The sequence below is a fragment of the Hyperolius riggenbachi genome, chromosome 9 (assembly GCF_040937935.1).
Source record: "Hyperolius riggenbachi isolate aHypRig1 chromosome 9, aHypRig1.pri, whole genome shotgun sequence".
NCBI lineage: Eukaryota > Metazoa > Chordata > Amphibia > Anura > Hyperoliidae > Hyperolius > Hyperolius riggenbachi.
The window spans coordinates 215,933,804-215,954,208 of NC_090654.1; the positions used below are offsets into that span (position 1 = coordinate 215,933,804).

Here is a 20,405-nt window from a genome sequence, read left to right on the forward strand (position 1 = left end):
TGAACTGAGTATAATTATCTAAAATAAACACATGATGTAGCTGCAAATGAATGTTTCCCTATGGCTCAAGTGGGCAATATAACAGTTTAACAGTGTGCTGACCAGGAAGCTTGGGAGAAAGGTAGGAGCCGCCCGTGGATGTATAACTATAATTCTTATAGTAGTTCAAACAAAGTACTTAAGGTCCTACCTTAGAGTAGTAAGACTCACACGTATAGTAGTAGTTGAAGTTTCTCAAGCTTTATTAGGGCACAAATGACAACGCGTTTCGCGGCCGAGCCGCTTCCTCAGGTCTATAGGTGTGCCTTTGGATACAATATGGCAACAATCAAGACAGACCTATCGCTGGACAACAGTATAATTATAAAAACAATAAATAACATCAATAAAAACATAGCACCAATATAACATAATAAAAAATTATAATAAAAAGTTCGGAGCATAACATATGTACCCGTATGAACACATAAACATATAGATGCGTGTCTGTGCATACGCACCCATATAAACCAGTATGCACGTATAGCCCACGTACACCTATATATACATATATACTCATAAACCATTGAGCTATCTAGTTTATGTGTAATACTGTCTAGAAGGCAGGGGGGTGTATGGCCTCAGGCCCCAGAGAAATCCCATAGAAATCGGGGGGTCTAGAAATGATTACCCTGTAAAGGTATGGGGTATTATATATAGGGAGGGAAGTTGTGGGGGGATAGATGGAGGTAGGTAGATCTGACCAGGGGATAGAAATAGGTTGGCGCACACATTCAGTTATTTAATCAGCACCGCTCCACGTGCAGCGCTATATGGCGCTCAGGATATAGACGTGGACCCCTCCAGGTAAGCCCCTCATCTATTTTAATATGTCTAATTTTCTTATATGGGCCGTTTACCCTCCCTCTCACCGGTGCATATTCATGATATATGTTTACACCTACTCTGCTCCCCTGTGGTATTACCCCTTGGATTTTCCATTTTTGCATAAAACCAACCTATATCTATGAGTATGACGTGTTTATGTTTATTTTGACTTTTAATTTTCAGTTCAGGTTCTCTTTAAAGAGAGGCTGAAGCATTTTTTATTACCTCTTTTTATTCTGCAGCCGTTTTCAGCGTTAAGGCTCGGTTCACTTTTTTTTTTTTTTTTTTTTTTAAACGTATCCGTTGCTCCATTTTTGGTCCCGGACTAAAACCGGAGCCACGGATACAAATGTTAAAAATAGCGTCCCTCTTCACCCACTTCAAAAATGGATCCCTGGGCGATCCGGGGGATTCGCTTTTAAACCTTGAACGGTGAGTCCGGATTTGCAGGGTTTTCACAGACCCCGGATACACAGAGGGTTAGGGAAAGGCAATAGGAAAATGGATCTCCCTCTTCACAGCCTACTTTGCATACAAAAATGAAGGGAGTTCCGGATTGCCATGCTGGAGGGGTAGCAGCCAGGAAGAGGGCCAGCGGGCACAGCGGTGTGGAGTGGGGTCGGACCCCCATCCCTCCCTCACCTGGGTGCCCTCTTCTGTGTTCCCCCCTCCAGCTACTTTTGTTAAAATCATTACCTGCGGTGAGCGGGGAACTCGCTCACCTCCTTGTTCCACCACTCGTCGCGTCACTTCCTGCAATGCCGCCCTGTGAAGTACAGAGGGCGGCATTGCGGGAAGTGACGCGGTGAGTGGTGGAACTCAAGGAAGTGAGTGAGCTCGCTGCTCGCCGCAGGCAATGATTTTATCTAAAGTAGCTGGAGGGGGGTGGGGGGACACAGAAGAGGGCACCCAGGTGAGGGAGGGGGGGGGGGTCCGACCCCACTCCCCACCGCTGTGCCCGCTGGCCCTCTTCCTGGCTGCTATCCCTCCAGCATAGCAGCCAGGAAGAGGGCCAGCGTCAGTGACAAGCTGATTCGCCACATTCCCGCGGCAGAACGAGGTATTTATCCCCCTGAAATACCGGGGCAAAATTCCACGACTTTCCAGGTCGCAGATTTTGCTTCCCGGGGGAGGCAGAGCTGTCCAGTCAATCGCCGCCTCTCCCCATCCTTTTCAGTGAAAGAAGACAGAGAGGCGGAGATTGGATAGAAGCAGAGGTGGGATCCTGGAATCGATTTAGGGCATTTCTGGGGCATAAATACCTGGTTCTGCCACGGGAATGCGACAATCAGTTTGGATTTGACTGAAGATGGCTGCAAAATAAAAAGAGGTAACAAAAAATGCTTCAGACTCTCTTTAATCTTTCAATCTTCAATGTGTGCGTTCTGTTCAGGTTAAGGTAAACCTAATCAAATGCAGCAGTGTGTGTATAGATACTAGCATTCATCAGCACTTGCCATCCACCACCGGGCACCTTGTGAGGGAGAGAATTCACCTGACTGGTGTGACCACTGTTAAGGTTGGTCAAATGCTTGCACCGGACTCTTTAAGATCTTCCTCTGGCCCTTATACATCTCCTTATAGTAACTGGTTCACGTATGATCTCGTCATGATAGCTGGTTCTCAAACACAAAAGTATGAGGTCACTCCCTTGGAGGCAGTGTAGACTGGTCTTGAAACACAGGTCATGTGACTATTTTACGTGGTATAAAATTAGTATTTGGGCTTTATTCAGTTTGGCAAGTATACTTTGCAGGGGATAGGATGGGCAAAAATGTTTTAGAAACTGTTCATCCACTTTCAGACAGCGTGATCACCAAGAAGCTCCCATTACTCGGCACTTGTTTTTACACCTGTCAACTTGAGAAAAATGTTTGTGTCCAGAAGGAAAGTAACACTGAACCCGTGTGAAAAGCTGCTGTGTTATGTGCTGTGTGTATTGTTTTACATGTTAATCCTGGATGGAAGGGGGGACTCAGCGACCCCGTGACACCAGAGTCCCGTATAGAGGGGGAATAGCTGCCACACCTGTTCCTTGCATGTCCAGATGGAGAAATGTCTGAGAGTGCAAAGCTTGCTGATTTCACTGCTTTCCAGTATATCACAACTATAGAAGGGAAAGTTTGACCATTTAAGGACCGCGGTGTTAAACCCACCTATTGACCAGGCCATTTTTTACTAATTGGGCCACTGCAGCTTTAAGGCCTAGCTGCAGGGCCGCACAACTCGGCACACAAGTGATTTCTCCCCACCCCCCTCCCTTTCTCCCCACCAACAGAGCTCTCTGCTGGTGGGGGCTGATCGCTCCCCAGTTGTTGTTGGTTTTTTTTTTTTACAAATATTTATTTTATTAATTTTTGAATAAATGTACCTATTTTTTTTTATTTATTTTATATTCCCTCCTTCCAGCCTCCCCCCGCCAGCCAGTCAGCGTGATCGGCTGTCATAGGCTTCAGCCTATGACAGACGATCACTTTTGTGCCTGCCCTATAAGAAGCCGTTCATGCCGATCGGCGTGGAGCAGTCCTTGGGCTGCCGCCGCATTCACGTCAGTTGGCGTGGAGCGGTCGGCAAGAAATTAAAAGACCACTATTGCAAAAAAGTATGTAGAAGCTTTCCAGAGGCGCCAATAGAATAAAAATAGAATAAAAATCACTTAAACGAGCTTAAAACCGATGGGGCAGTGGTGGGCCTATCCCATCCATGCAGATAAAGCAAACAAAGGAAGGACTGTGGCATCAACAGTCAAACAACAATTTATTTATACTCCACAGTAAAAATAGGCAACGCGTTTCACGGGCTCAATCCCGCTTCATCAGGCCAATCAAAAAGGAGCATACAGCTTATCAGCATCAAAACCACACTGACCTCAGTGTGGTTTTGATGCTGATAAGCTGTATGCTCCTTTTTGATTGGCCTGATGACGCGGGATTGAGCCTGTGAAACGTGTTGCCTATTTTTACTGTGTAGTATAAATAAATTGTTGTTTGACTGTTGATGCCACAGTCCTTCCTTTGTTTGCTTTATCTGCATGGATGGGATAGGCCCACCACTGCCCCATCGGTTTTAAGCTCGTTTAAGTGATTTTTATTCTATTGGCGCCTCTGGAAAGTTTCTACATATTGCTAAGTCCACCCTTGGTGGAGGGTTGTACCCAACTTCTTCCCATCTACAGAGAGCGACTTTTAATCCTGAGTGGGGTCAGGTTAATCTCCCCACCTGTTTTCACAGTGGTTGCCTAATGGTAACCCTAGTTTGTGAGTATTAAATTGTTACCGGTATATTACTCATTATTAATTATCATCTATACAATATCACACTATTGGGCTCTTGGTGTCCCCCCTCCCTTTAACTATTGCAAAAAAAATTAAATGTAAAATTCATGTAAACGCATACAAATAAGAAGTACATTTCATCCACAGAAAAATGAGCCATAAATTACTTTTCTACTATGTTGCTGTCACAAAAGGTAGAAGAAATCTGACAGACCCTACAGGTATCGGTCTAGTCCATCTCTTCCCTGAGGATTTATACAAAGATACTGGCCAGCCACCCTGCTTGCTGCACACCTTTTTGGTAGTTGGATGGAGTAACTGCTGTTCACTAAAGCCTCATCTACACGCGTAGATGAGGCGGCGATGTGGCTTATCAATCGAGCCGCTAATGCGGCTCGATTGATAAGATCCGACAGGTCGGATCTTGCTACCGCCGATTCCCTGCTCGTTCCCCGCGAGGGGACTATAGCGGGGACGAGCGGGGAATCGAATCCGGCGCGCAGGGAAACGCGGAAGAGGCGATCCGCGTGTAGATGAGGCTTTAGTGCTTTTGAAAATAAAGAAAGCCCTGAGGAACCCTCCCAGTGCTTATTTTTGGGGGAGGTCTTACGTAGCCAGATACCCCCTCTGCTCCCTGCTAAATAAGCCTTAGTGGCTGTCAGACCTGCGGATCCCGAGAAGTCCTAAGCGGCAGACCTGCTCTCCCCCTTCGAACCCCCCCCCCACCCGCCCCCCGGCTGTCTGCAGGCTCGCTTTACCTTTCCGCTGCTCCCGCTCCTGGCCCCTTCCTACAGTAAAATTCAGTTCCTCCTGTTTATTCGCGGCTTAATTCACACTGCAGATTAGCGGTGATGTATGGTAAATTAAACTAATGTATCCAGTAAGAGTGCTGCCCTATACAGGAAGTAAACAGAGATCACTTGGATGGTGCCAGGAGCGGAAGCAGCAGGGAGGTAAAGCGAGCCTACGGGGGGGAGTGGGGTAAGCAGGTCTGCTACTTAGGGCTTCTTTTAGGGGGATCCGGACTTTCTGCAGGAGGAGGCCAGGAGCGGGAGCAGCGGAGTTAAAGCAGGCGGGGGGTGGGGTCTTAAATTCGGGGAAACGCGGTACCTACAGCAACATAGTAGAAAAGTAATGTATGGCTCATTTTACTCAGGAAGATACATACTTCTTGTTTGTATGTGTTTACATGCATTTTAAATTTTACAATTTTTGCTATAGTGGTCCTAATAGATTTTGTATTATTTTGGAAACTTATGGTTCTGTATGCTTTAACCCCAGATAGACCCTGGATCTGTGTCAAATCGATTGCTTGTGATTTAGGCCAACACTGCATGCAGCTAATCATAGTTCATGTATATTGGTGACACTGTTGCGAAGTAGATAGAGCTTTTTCCTTGCAGTGCTGGGTCCCTGGTTCAAATCTCAGCCAGAGTTTGTATATTGTTATTAGCGCATTTTCGTTGTATACAGGGCACCCCTGTTCATCTTCATAGTTCAACTAAAGCAATATCAAAGCAAGCTGTAGCTGCATTACAACTCATATTTCATCAATATTAAGTGGTGTAAAGTAGTACTTAGGTCGTCAAATAAACCCAGGCCTTTTTCAGACGGGAGGATGAACTGCGCACTTGTCAGAAAGCTCAGCTTCCGTCTGACACACACAAGTACCATTCGGGTGAAACTAAAATGCAGCCGAATGGCAGTGTTTGTAACGCCAGCAGTTGGCACATGGGGCATTTACTCAGCAGCAGGGAATCGCAACATGTTACTTCTGAGCACAGCTGCATTCGAATGAAGGGATAATTTGCATATTCAGTAGGGCATTGTGGGTAACCACAAATGTTCACTTATAACTGAATTATTGCAAATTTCCTTCTGTTTTAAGAAGGCAATAACACCAAGCTTTGCTTTTTTAGTAGGAGGGCTTTTTGGTTCCTTTTATCCCCCTATACATTCCTAGTAGTTTGGGTCACCCTGAGCTGCTTGGTTACTCTGTTGTTCTCGTCCAAGCCCTATTTCATACAGCTTTATCAATCCCTGCCATGTACTGATGAGGACCAAAAGCCCGAAACAGGCTGTCTACATGTGGGTTTGATATGGCTGTGTAAAACTTAAAGCTATAGGCTTGCTATAAACCAGCGGTTCTGGATGCTTGCTTGGCTTCACAAGGGCGAAAAGGGATAATTTGCATATTCAGTAGGGCATTGTGGGTAACCACAAATGTTCACTTATAACTGAATTATTGCAAATTTCCTTCTGTTTTAAGAAGGCAATTACACCAAGCATTCGGATGTGACTCAATGGAGGGGGCGGAGTGGCTTTTGTCTAGCAAGCCTCCAGTGCAAGAGAGCAGTTGTCAGCTTCCGTATGAAGGAGTCCTCAGTCAGATATTGATCGGTTACCTTATAGAAAGCCTGTCTGACACTATATTGTGGCCTTAGTTGTTCTGGTTCAGCGACTAAAATTGTCAGAGGCAGAGTATAGGCATAACAGGCAGTAATAAAGATGGCAGCCTTCATGCCCTTTAAAGTTCATCTAAAGTTAGAGAAAATGGAGGCTGCCATATTTATTTCCTTTTAAACAATGCATATTGCCTGACTGTCCTGCTGATCTCTTTGGAAGCAGTAGTGTGTGAATCGCACTCCTGAAACAAGCTAATCCAGTCAGACTTCAGTCAGAGCACTTGATCTGCATGCTTGTTCAGGGTCTATGGCTAAACGTATTTCAGCTAAAGGTTAAGCAAGACAGCCAGCCAATGTGCATTGTTTAAAAGGAAAAGATGCACCTAGGTTTAGAGGACAAAAACCAGGGGAAAAAATATGTATACTAAACCTGGTGCATCCATGGTGAAAGGGCATCTTGTGGATTATGCTCCCTTTGTACCTCATGTTCCCTTGTACCTCTTGTGTCTCCCTGTTTCCTCCTCTGTCCCCCTTGTGCCCGCCTCTGTCCTCTTCTATGCCCCTTTGTTCCTCTGTGTCCTCCTCTGCATGGGCACAGTACAGGGAGTCCCCGACATTGCGACGGGTTGGAGGTTAGTATTGGCAGGCGTTCACAAGTCAGGAACTCCCTGCATTTGGACTGTAAGACGCAGTGACTGTTTTCCCCACTTTTGGGGGAGGAAAAGTGAAAGGAGAAAAATAGTCCAAAAAATACAGTAAATATTTCAGCCTCCGTATTTCTCTCCCTTCAGGTGAGGGAGTGTGAATCAAAAATACTTTACCTGGGGTTCTGCTTCTGGCAAATTACATTAGCATATCTTAAAATGAAGAACTACTGCATGTTTACATGAAATACAGTTTACTTTTATAAAGGTTTTGGGATGTGTAAAATTGCCAACATAGCAACTGCAGTTAGGAAGAGAATTAATAGGAGTCTTAAAAGATCTCTTGTAGAAAGTAATGGGAGCGCTTTTTTTCCTTTGGGGTGTATAAAATGTTAAGTGGCCGTCTCGCGCCTAGCCGCTCGTGCTGGGTGAGATTGCATCTCATGGCAGGCGAGATAATTGCGTGTTACGTTGAAGTGTTCGGCGGTGCTGAGGAGCTCCGAGGTGGGCCGCACGGAGGTTAATTACTGCACTTTCCTCTGCGATATTACACCCTTTTATCTAGTTCTGTAGGAATAGGCGCCACACGATCACACTTCCCTCCCAGCTAAGCGCAGCACAATCATTTTGGGGGGAAATATTCAATTTAAAATCTGTATTATTTAATTAATCTTGTCTCCCCTTTGCTAATAAGAATTGTTGTTTTAGGCCTATGTAAATCTTATTGTTTCCCAGTTTGTAATTAAAAGCTGACTGATGTCCTTTTAATTAATTCTTTTTATTAAATTCCTATAATGCATTTTTCTGCATTTATTAATGGAAGCCCTCTAGGCTGATATTAAACAACCCTGAAACAAAACAAACAAACAAAAAACTTATAATGAATTGTATGTGTAGTACGGGTAACGAATAGAACATTAGTAGCAAAGAAAAGAGTCTCATATTTTTATTCAAAGTTCTATAATTTTTTTTATAATATTTCATCATTCTGTCACAGTTGCAGGTTTAAAACCACACTCTGTCTATTAACCTAAAAAACAAAGCAGAAATAATGACTCTGAGCTTTCCTGCAGTAAAACCTTATCTCATGCTGCCTCTCACTGTCTCTTGGCTATTTAAGGCTTCAAAAAAACAGGACTTTGTTTGACAAATAACTTGGAGAAGCTCTTTTCCATAGATAGCAACTGTACTACAAAACAACATGAGACTCTTTTCTTTGTTACAAATGTTCTATTTTGTAGCTGTACTACACATACAATTCATTATCACATATTTTCGTTTTAGGATTGCTTCAAGGCCCAACTCCAGAAATAGTCCTAAATGTGCTATCTGATAACTTACCGTAGTTAGAGAAGGTCTTAATGTCATTTATTTAGCATGAATGACTGTATATTGAATATCTATTGAAATGCAGCAGTGCAATGCTACGGGCTTTTAATCTACTAACCTTACCCCGCTCAATCAAAATTTCAAGTTCCATTGACAATTGTTATCGATTACCGACAAAAATCAATCAAAATTGCGATCTGGTGGGTATGCGGGTAAAATAATCAGCAGCAGATTCGATCACAGTGATCAATTGAACACTTTTTTTTTTTTGCAGCTTCCAGTACATACCTCCCCCCCCCCCCCCCCCCCCTATTTTTCCTTCTGAGTTCAGCTCTCTAAGGAAATAAATATGTCTGCCTCCATATAACTTTTCTCGTCGCATTTGCATCCTGGACGGGTTTCAAGCATCAGTTTCTATTCGAAACAGGATCGGGTCAGGATGTTGCGTTCTGTTGCTGTACCGCAGTAACGGAAACATTTTTAAATACTAGTGGAAGCAGACCCATAGGACTGCATTGGATCGGTTTGCTGATAGGCCACGCCCAACAGCTGTATCTAGATACTGTATAGGGAGAAAGCCATACTGTAGCTCCAAGTACCTTTGCTCCATAAAAATGTATTCTGTCCAGCACTTTGCATTTAGATATTGTTAAAATGCACTTATTATCTCAACTGCTATTATAATTTGATTTGTTCAATTTTGTGCTTAGTTGGGCTTTACGATCTCTATACTTATGGAGTAATTTGCTACATGAGCTGTGCAATAAAGGTCCATGAAGTGAAGCTGTATCGACTCCACACGTCCACACACCTCAGAGAATTTTTTTTTCAAAGGAAAGCCCCAAGCAGCAGTCTAAACACATATAAAGAGGCACTGTAGTGACATATAGTAGAGTGCAGTATTTTATTCAGGATACCCACTTTTATGGTAATTTTCCTGAATTCAGCATTAGAAACACTTCCTATATCCATGTATTACTGTATACCAGTATTTGTAAGTAAACTGTTTAGATTGTTTAGTTATGGGGAATTCTCTTCCCAGAGCATTCTGGGATTCCAGGTATCATTTGCACTGGCTTTGGAGTTTAGAAAACAAACTTTCCGCAGACCACCACATGACAGGACTAAAGATGTCTCCTCCTTGTGTCCTTGCTCGCAATAAAACAAACGGAAGTTTGAAGCCTGTGGAGTGCCTTTTCCTTATTGATTGTGACTAAAGATGTCTCCACCTGTGATAAATTTCAGAATGTAAATCAGGATGAGGAAAGATTTTACAATGGGCCAACAGTGACTAAATAATTTATAAATTAATATTGTAAAAATAAGCAGCTTTCTAAATTGTTATTTTCACATCAATTCCTCTATAAATTATGCAGTTGCAGAAATTTTAAAAAATGAATACTCAAAATTATCTTGGGAAGAACCATAAAGTTAGGGCCACACGATTATTGGCTGCTGATTCTTTAGTAGAAATATTCAGCTTTGTGCAGAGACTTTCACTGATCAGAGTGGATTTAGTACACTATGTGGGCGGGGCAAAGACTTCGTGCATTGAAGTACCGGTATTTCATCTCAGACATTGGTCTCCTGTTCAGGAAGTACAATTATGAGAGTAATGTTACCAGATATGGTTTTTTTTTGCATCTAAAGAAAACACTGTTCATTTCATTTATGAAAGGCTATGTCATATTCTACACAAAATATTTTAAAAATACTGATTCCTGCAGTTTACTACAACACAAATGAACTCTGATGGCTAATTATCATTTCTGTATGTGCAGATGATCCTGCAAGACGTGGACTCCTTGCTGTACGTAGATACGGATGTTCTGTTCCTAAGGCCCCTGGATGATATCTGGGCCTTCCTGAAAAGATTTAATGACACGCAGTTGGCAGCCATGGCGCCCGAGCATGAGGTCCCGAAGATTGGCTGGTACAGTCGCTTTGCTCGACATCCTTTCTACGGCAAAACCGGGGTGAATTCTGGGGTCATGCTGATGAATCTGACTCGCATCAGGAAGCAGCAGTTCAAGGTAAGAAGTGAGACAATAAAAGCTGGAAGTAAATCACAGGCGTAAGCAGCCAAGAAATATTCTTCTTGATCTGGCGTAATAATGTCCCCGGAATGCATGAGTGAGCTTTATATGGCTGGCCTAGAAGGGAGTCTGAGGGGGAGGAAGATTGGTCACATGTTAGCACATTAGACAGAGAAGATTTATGTTTAAAAGAAGATAGGGGAGAATGTTGAAATCTTTACAGTAAAATCTGTGTAGTGCAGCCATCTCTCTGAAGGTCCAATTAAATAAGACTTTTGGGAAAAGGCTGAAGTAGAATTTCATACTAGTCTTTTTACAGTTTTGGATAGCGAAACTATACCCTGTCGACTGTCGGGGATTGTGATCTATCCCTCGGGTGTCAGTTCCAATGCTGTACAGATGAGTCATTAGCCTGCAGGCTAGCAACACATTTTTACTATGGAATGGGGTTGTTAGACGACGCATAATATTGGAGAGCTGCTTCCAACAGGCGGGTTGAGTGGGGAAAACGATATGCTCATAGATCTCCTGATGTTGAGCGGCCACTGTATTCTCACCTGCGGCGGTCTTAACCGTTTCCCCCCGAGTTAAATCTAGTGTATGTACTCAGCGTAAGTGTTCTCTGCCCTGCTGCCAGACACCAATTTCTCCCTATGATCCTTTTGAAAATAACAGTCAAAGAGAAATGCCGCTTGCTTCAAGTCCCAGCCTTATTATCTCTGAACAAGTCTCCAGCCTTTTATCTGCTATTGCTATGGTGAATTGTTTGGGTTTCCTTAAAGCAGATATGTGGGATGAGGTAAAAGGAAAGAACATTTTTTGCTAAAATATTGTCTCAAATGTACCAAGTTTTAGACCAGGTAACCAATCCGTACCAGGAAGTTGGTGAATATTTATCTGGTCTACCACATATTCTAGACTGTGTATCTAGCCTAAGGGGTAGGGCAGAGCTTTGTGCCAAAATGAAGTCCCCTCCTTACTATAAACTTGAGATTGTGGAATTCCCCACATACACCAGGACAGTTGCCCGGCAGGGAACAGGATATGATCCCTTGGGTGACAGTTTAGGGCTGAGCCTGTACTGAAACTTTGCTAGCTGTTCTTTTGCTATGAAGCAGAAAGGAGAGCCGACAGATTGGATAGGTGAGGGAGAGAAGATTGCCCTTGGCCAGCACTTGGCCAAGTCATTCTACCAGGTGATTCGATAGCCAATGCATTGAGGGATCGTGGGCTGCTGTACACATGCGAGATTCTCGGCAGATGTCAGCACAACAGTCCACAGCGGCGGAGGACCATCTAGCGCATGGCTTTACACAGGAGATAATTTGGGTTATAACAGAGGTACTTGCAGACACTTGTGATGCCTGCAGCAACTCCATGACATACAGTAGAAATGATTCCGTAAACCCATTTTTACGTTCATTATACTGGTTTTAGCATTAGAAACACTTCCTATGTCTATATATTCCTGTGTATTGGCATGTAACTCCATCCATCCAGTGATGTTTAGCTTAGACTGTTTATTATGTTCCCATTGCACTTTGGGAGACCTGGTGTTGTTTCTGCTCTCTTCAAAACACAGAACAAACAAACATTCAGCAGTGATAACTTTGCCAGCACTATGATGCTGCTGTCTGTGGTAAAGGTGGCTATACACTGGTCGACATAGCCAACAGATAGGTCCCACTTCGATCATTAGCTGATCAGAGAGGGATCTATCTGCTCAGTAGCAAAATTATTTAACAATACACTTTTAACAATAAAAAAATATTATTCATTACATTATATTCAGTAGAGTTTCTCAGCCACATTACAAATGCTGCCGTCTCTGGCAGGTTCACTGTAGTGGTGGTCGTACACAAGTCAGTTTTTTAGCATACGATCACTTAGTTCAAAACTGACCCCAACATAACCTTTCAATAGATTTCCAGTTAACTGTAGACAGTTTATCAATCTGCTAAGGGATTCATGGAGTGAGTGAGGGGGAAGTCGCAGTGCTCATATAGCATTTTTCTGCATTAAAAGGTATAACGCCAGCAGACGCAGCAGTCCAATCAACACCCGATACAAATTTTAAAGTGGAACTGAACTCTTGCACAGGACACAGAGAGAAGAGCCTGTCTAATTCCCCCTCCTCCTCAAATAATCACAAGTGTTATTTGATCTCTCAACTGTGTCAGCACAGAGATTAAGCAGTCCTCGGCAGATACAGCTAATATGTAAACACAGGAGATTAACCTTTTGTTTGTTTCCATGAAAGCAGGCAGTAGACACACTGCAGATTTTTTTGCAGGAGTTCTGTAAGGTGTAACAAAGAAATGTTTTTCTTTAAAAGTTATGCTGTCGCTTATGTTTTAGAGCAGATGGGGAGTTCTGAGTTCAGGTCCACTTTAACTGAAATCCAGTCAGATAAGGCAAGCTGGCACACTGGTCTCTATGACCAGATTGAGAAATCATTGGCCGGATCAGGTTGTTATTGACCCGTGTATGGCTAGGTTCAATGCATGGAATTGATTTTATGTGGTGCCGTAGTTGGCTAATGCTGTAATTGCTTGTGACCTGCTCTTGTAGGAGGCACAGGGCAGAGTAAATTGCAGCCTGCTCAGTGCCAGTAACGCGGTGCCATGTACTGACAGCCAAGCAGTGGATTAGCTTGGTTTCCTTTCAAGGTGATGGACAGAAACACAGATGTCATCAGACATGTACATCACTGAACTGTGCTCCTGTCCTTGCTACTAACGTATCGCATCAGATAATAGCTGCCTGATTGTGTTTGACCCAAGCTAGGTAACCAGAGAATATACATCACAGCTATAAAATTCACATTCACTGCCCTGCTTCCATAGCTCTGCTTCCCAAGGTTGCGGCTTAGCTTCCGATTGGAGGAAGCTAGCGGCAGCGGGGAGCGGCATGTAATGGAGGAGGCGGGAGAGGCAATGTGGGGAAACTGATCGACAAGCTGCAGGTAAACAGACGGATAGTGACAAGCAGATTGTGGCTAGCCTGCCGCTATTTATCGGGGGGACAGCAGACCCCGGGGGGACTGGCGGCGGCAGCAGCAGAAGGACATAGAGGCATGTCATTGTGCACAGGACATGCCTCTGTGTCCTATTAAGATTTCAAAAATTTACCTCGGGTTTGACAGTTTGTAAGTACCAGGCATACAGTATCTGAGTCTTGACTCCAGTGGCTACAGGCTTATTCTTAAAAGTAGTAAAGGAGGAGGATGGCAATGATAGGCAGGGAATTGCGAAAACAAGGAGCTTGTCAGCAGCTAACATGGCCTTGCAGGAGAGCACTCCTGCAAAACTCCCACTCTGGCGTTAGGAATGCCCCTTCCCCAGCTCTGATTGGGGCGGCTCTGCCTCTCCCAAGCCGCTCCCCCGCCTCCCTTGCTCTGTGCTTTGTGTTGAGACACGCAGAGCTGTAGTGTCGGGGCCCCAAGGTTGCAGCCTTGTTTTTTTTTCTCGGACGTTGCGGGAGTAGGAGCAGTGGTAATTGATCACACTCCTCACCTATACTGCAACGATTGGTGCTAGCAAGATCAGAGTTCTGATTATCAGGTGATCTGCAGTATTACCTATAATGCAGATATATACCTGATTATATGGTGATCTGCAGAATCACCAATAATACAGATATACGATACAGATGATAAGTGTACAAGTAAGTAACACTATTTTATTGCACTGCGTGTAGTGATTGGTGCAACAGTATGTACTGACAGTTTTGGCAATACCTCACCAGAGGAGCTGGTGGGCACTGTAGTACAGCACCTCTCAGCAGAGACGAGGGCTCCCTGGTGAGAGTAGAGTGGTCAGACAGAACGGTTCGGCAACAGACAGATTACAGTACAGAATCGACAGGCAAAAGCAGAACGGTATCCAGGCAGAGTTTGGCAGTTAGATCATATGGGCAAAGGTACAGAATCAGGAGACAGAGACAGTGTTTAACAGGCTGAGTTGGCAACCGGATCAGATAGGCTAAAGCATGGGTCCCCAACCTGGGGGCCGTGGCCCCCTGGGGGTCCTTGGGCAGATTTCTGGGGGGCCGCGGCTCCTCCCTCTCCCCCCCGCGGCCGCCGCTCCTGTTACCTTATGAGCGGGCGGCCGCTTCCTTCCTTATATTCCTTCAGCTGCGGCTCTCCTCTTCGCAGCATGTCGTATTACAGCAGCGCTTCCTGCACGGCTGCTGTAAGGAGCCAAGTGAGCCGGGACAGCGGTTCCCATAGTAACGGTGATGCGTATCGCCGCTACAGGAAGCCGCTATCCCACGTCCTTCCCTCCTTACAGCAGCCGCGCAGGAAGCGCTGCTGTAATACGACATGCTGCGAAGAGGAGAGCCGAGGCTGGAGGAATATAAGGAAGGAAACGGACGCCCGCTCATAAGGTAACAGGAGCGGCGGCCGCGGGGTGGAGAGGGCACCTTTGCTAGCTACACTGGGGCAGCTATACTGGGGTAACTACTGGGCTAACTGTACTGGCTACACTGGGCTAACTGTACTAGGTATACTGGGCTAACTGTACTTGCTATACTGGGCTAACTATACTTGCTATACTGGGCTAACTGTACTTGCTATACTGGGCTAACTGTACTTGCTATACTGGGCTAACTGTACTTGCTATACTGGCCTAACTGTACTTGCTATACTGTGGCAACTGTACTTGCTATACTGTGGCAACTGTACTTGCTATACTGTGGCAACTGTACTTGCTATACTGTGGCAACTGTACTTGCTATACTGTGGCAACTGTACTTGCTATACTGTGGCAACTGTACTTGCTATACTGTGGCAACTGTACTTGCTATACTGTGGCAACTGTACTAGCTATACTGTGGTAACTGTACTAGCTATAGTGTGGTAACTGTACTTGCTATACTGGGGTAACTGTACTAACTATACTGGGGTAACTATACTAACTATATTGGGGTAACTATACTACCTAACTAACTATACTGAGGCAACTATAGTCCTTATACAGGGGCAACTGTGTTAGCTACCTATACTGGGGGCAACTATGCCTAGATACCTACTTACCTATATACTACACTCAAAATCAGGGAAAAGAGGGGGGGCTGCCGCCGCCACTAACCACGCCCCCTCCCCCCGGGGGGGCCCCAGAGAAAAGTTTGGTCGGGATAGTGGGCCCCGGGCTTAAAAAGGTTGGGGACCCCTGGGCTAAAGTACAGAATCACTAAGAGTAAGGTTGGTCAGAGCTAGCCAGAGTCATACACAGATAATACACAATTAGTATAATTTAAGCTATCAAGCAGATCCTAAGCTTAGTGTGAATTCCCAGCTCCTGCCGGTTCTAACACACTAGGGAACTGATTAAGGTCTGAGCGCTAACACGAAGTATTCACGACAGCAGACAAATTGCAAGTGATGCCGAGAAGCTTAACCTGCTGAGCGGTCTGGACGAGCTCAGCTTGTCCAACACCGCCAGAGGCTGCCGCTCAGGCCCTGCTGGGCCGATTTTAATGAAATAAAAAGCAGCACACGCAGCCGGCACTTTGCCAGCCGCGTGTGCTGCCTGATCGCCGCTGCAGCGCGGCGATCCGCCGCGTGCAGCGGCGAAAGAGGGTCCCCCCAGCCGCCCGAGCCCAGCGTAGCCGGAACAAACAGTTCCGGCCAGCGCTAAGGGCTGGATCGGAGGCGGCTGACGTCAGGACGTCGGCTGACGTCCATGACGTCACTCCGCTCGTCGCCATGGCGACGAGGTAAGCGAAACACGGAAGGCCGCTCATTGCGGCCTTCCGTGTTACTTCTGGCCGCCGGAGGCGATCGGAAGAACGCCTCCGGAGCGCCCTCTAGTGGGCTTTCATGCAGCCAACTTTCAGTTGGCTGCATGAAATAGTTTTTTTTTTATTTAAAAAAAACCCTCCCGCAGCCACCCTGGCGATTTAATCAGAACGCCAGGGTGGTTAAGAAGCGGAGGAGACCCTCCAAACACGCCCATCAGCCTCAGCCAATCAGGAGAGGCTAATGTGCTCCCTGACGTCAGCCGACCAGCTGGTCAGCTGACGCGCCTCCTCCTGGCATAAAGGTCCTGACGGCGAGCACGCGCATGCGCTAATGTGCCCCTGAGAACAGTAGAGACACGCGTCCCCGGCGTACTAGACGCCTGAGACACGAAAAACCTGGCAGGCAGGGACCCAGCAATGCCCGCTGTGGCCCCATCATCCCCTGCAGCCGACAAGCGGCGACCACCCACGCCTGTCCTCTGCGTGCTAGACGCCCGAGGCACAGGGAGACTGGCAGGCAGGGCACCAGAAGCAGCTGCGGTGGTACTGTTATCCACCGCAGCTGATAATTCACTATTCATTACATATACGTTGGAGGGATTGGAGTTGATGTTAATGCTGCTGAACAAACAGTTATCTACATTCTGCAGCCATGTGACAGGCTGTGGAGGCTGTGGAGGAAGAGAAGTGTTTAACCTTATAACTGTAAGTTAAATTACACAGAAAGATTACCTTGCATGGCAGCTGAAAGCAAACGGATGTTACTTCTGGATGACTCTTGTACATTCAATCTAATGAGAATATCTCCTAATACCTTATTGAAATATCAGCTGAATTTTGATCAGGCCTGTCTGTACTTTCATACGTTTAGAGGGAGTGGGGAGGGGTTGAGGTCTGAATAGCCATGTACGGTATTGAACAGTACAAGTTAGTGATGGTGGTGATTCAATCAAGATATGATTTGATTTCTGCTAACATCTGATATAGAATGGTACAAAGGTGTAAAACTATTTGATATTTCCTGATTTGTTTTCAGTTGGGGTAATATCGATTGTACCTAACAGTAGGCTTACATGTAATTGTGTATGCCCAGCTTTAGCAAATCAGTACATACTAATACAATTCCTGGGAGACAGTTCAGCATGATGTACTGTATGCTTCCTCCTGATAATGTAGCGGAAAGCAGAGAGGATCTCTGGAGTGATGCAGGAGCGCGGGGAGGGACTGTAGGGAGCTTTCTCACAATGGGCTGTGTCTCATGCCTCACTGATTTCACCCGATCCTATACTGTGAATTCATTGGCTGCTTTGTTGTTCAATTCCTTTGTTTTCAGAACAATCTGATCCCGGCTGGCCTGACTTGGGAAGAGATGCTGCACCCACTGTACCAAAAATATAAAAACTACATCACATGGGGAGATCAGGACTTATTAAACATAATTTTTTCCTTCAACCCAGGTAGGTTTTCATTCACAAGCTGTTTCATGCTTCAATGTTATTACATTTTACCCGTACTCTTTCAGTCTGCAGCCAGCCAGACATGGGAGATGATTCAAAATAGGCTTACTTGCAGCCTGCTACAGAAAGTCAGAATTCTATTTGCAGGCTGGCCGGTGTACAGAGTTTGGTACACAGCAGACTCCAAAAGGATAGCCATTAAAACTCTCTTAAAGGACAAGCGACACCCATGCTAACCTAGAAATAAAAAAACACATAACAGATATATTGTGCTATCCACGTAATGATTCCTGTGAATTTTACAAAGAAAAAGCAGAGAATCCTATTCTAGGCAGTGGCCATCTTGCCAAGCTAATGCTGACATTATATCCTCCCTGACTCTTGTTTCTCCCCCTCCCTTCTCTTGCTCATTGTGTATTCATTAGCTGCCCTCCTCCCAGAGTCTTTTTTTTTTTATTTACACATCCAATCACTGAGTCACTTCAGCCTTGCTTGTAAACACAAGTGATCAGCTAGGCAGGGAAATAAATGGAAGAGGAAGAATATATTATAGATAAAAAGAACTCCCAGCATTCAAAAGAACTCCCAGCATTCAACTTTTTGGCACTGTTTGGCACTAGGGCCAGTGCTCCTATAGTATGTAATAACTCCAAACCATAACAGCAGTAAAAAGTTTTGAATGCAGGATTAGCATCTTTATCACTTAACCTGCTGGGCGGTCTGGACGAGCTCAGCTCGTCCAGTACCGCCGGAGCCTGCCGCTCAGGCCCTGCTGGGCCGATTTGGCTGAAATAAAAAGCAGCACACGCAGCCGGCACTTTGCCAGCCGCGTGTGCTGCCTGATCGCCGCCGCTCTGCGGCGATCCGCCGCGAGCAGCGGCGAAAGAGGGTCCCCCCAGCCGCCTGAGCCCAGCGTAGCCGGAACAAAAAGTTCCGGCCAGCGCTAAGGGCTGGATCGGAGGCGGCTGACGTCAGGACGTCGGCTGACGTCGATGACGTCACTCCGCTCGTCGCTATGGCGACGATGTAAGCAAAACAAGGAAGGCCGCTCATTGCGGCCTTCCTTGTTTATTCTGGGCGCCGGAGGCGATCGGAAGAACGCCTCCGGAGCGCCCTCTAGTGGGCTTTCATGCAGCCAACTTTCAGTTGGCTGCATGAAATAGTTTTTTTTTTTATTAAAAAAAAACCCTCCCGCAGCCTGCCTGGCGATCTTAATAGAACGCCAGGCAGGTTAATACACTCAGACCAGTTGCTGTTGAAATTTGATTTTTATGGTGACATACCGCTTTAAAGGTCACCTGAAGTGAGAGGTATATGAAGGCTGCCATATTTATTTAATTTAAACAATACCAGTTGCCTGGCAGCCCTGCTGGTCTATTTAGCTGCAGTAGTGTCAGAATCACACCAGAAACAAGCATGCAGCTAATCTAGTCAGATCTGACAATAATGTCAGTAACATCTGATCTGTTGTGTGCTTGATCAGGGTCTATGGCTAAATGTATTAGAGGCAGAGGATCAGCAGGACAGCAGGGTAACTGGTACTGCTTAAATGATACATGATTTACTTACCTGGGGCTTCCTCCAGCCCCTGGAAGCCTTTGTGTTCCTAGCCACAGCTCAGCACTCAGGCAGTATTACAGGGTCCCCTCCGTAGCTGCCACTGACCCGGCTACAGGAGAGTGAGTGGCTGTGTGCATGCGCAGAGGGCACCGACCTGACTGGGGTGGTGACTGCTACGGAGGGGACCTCGGGTGACTGCCTGAGAGCGGAGCTGTGGCTAGGGACACAGAGGCTTCCAGGGGCTGGAGGAAGCCCCAGGTAAGTAAATCTGATTTTTTTTTCTGCCAGATGTATCCTTTAAAAAGAAATACATATGGCAGCCCCCATAGCCCTCTAACTTCAGTTGCCCTTTAACCTTTATTAAGTTATTTGTAAATATGGGGCAACAAATACATAGCTAATAGTGATCAGGGTGTATCCAGAAAGTATTCACAGTGCATCAATGTTTCTATATTTTGTTATGTTACAGCCTTATTCTAAAATGGATTCAATTCACCTTTTCCTCAGAATTCTACACACAACACCCCATAATGACAATGTGAAAATAAAGTTTACTTGAGAGTTTTGCAAATTTATTTAAAAAATAAATAAAAAATCACATGTACATAAGTATACATAAGTATTCACAGCCTTTACTCAATACTTTGTTGATGCACCTTTGGCAGCAATTACAGCCTCCAGTCTTTTTGAATATGATGCCACAAGCTTGGCACACCTATCCTTGGCCAGTTCCACCCATTCTCCTTTGCAGCACCTCTCAAGCTTCATCAAGTTGGATGGGAAATGTCGGTGCACAGCCATAAGGCTGTAACATAACAAAATGTGGAAAAAGTGATGCGTGTGAATACTTTCTGGATGCACTGAATATTGTGGCATACAAAATGCAGCACAGAAAAAAAAAGTGACATAAATGGCCAAGTATCACCGTAAGCTCAGAGATATCAGCTGGCTTCTAATAGGTGATACCTGTCCACTGTGAGTGCACTGGTGAGAGTCACTCAGCTGCCCTTCTCACCTAGAGACAGTACATGGGAGTGCTGCCCTTTTGAGATTCAGGGAATTCGGAAGCCAATGAAAATGTAATTCA

At 45.3% G+C, this 20,405-nt stretch overlaps 1 protein-coding gene across 1 annotated transcript in view; it reads left to right on the top strand.

Annotated features, from left to right (window-relative positions):
- The window catches only part of GXYLT2 (glucoside xylosyltransferase 2), a 71,353-nt gene that overhangs the window by 48,397 nt on the left and 2,551 nt on the right, over nt 1–20,405 (top strand). The window contains exons 4-5 of the mRNA XM_068251871.1: nt 10,302–10,553; nt 17,635–17,758. Of these exons, the coding sequence (XP_068107972.1) occupies nt 10,302–10,553; nt 17,635–17,758 (376 nt within the window). The remainder of the gene's footprint in view (nt 1–10,301; nt 10,554–17,634; nt 17,759–20,405) is intronic.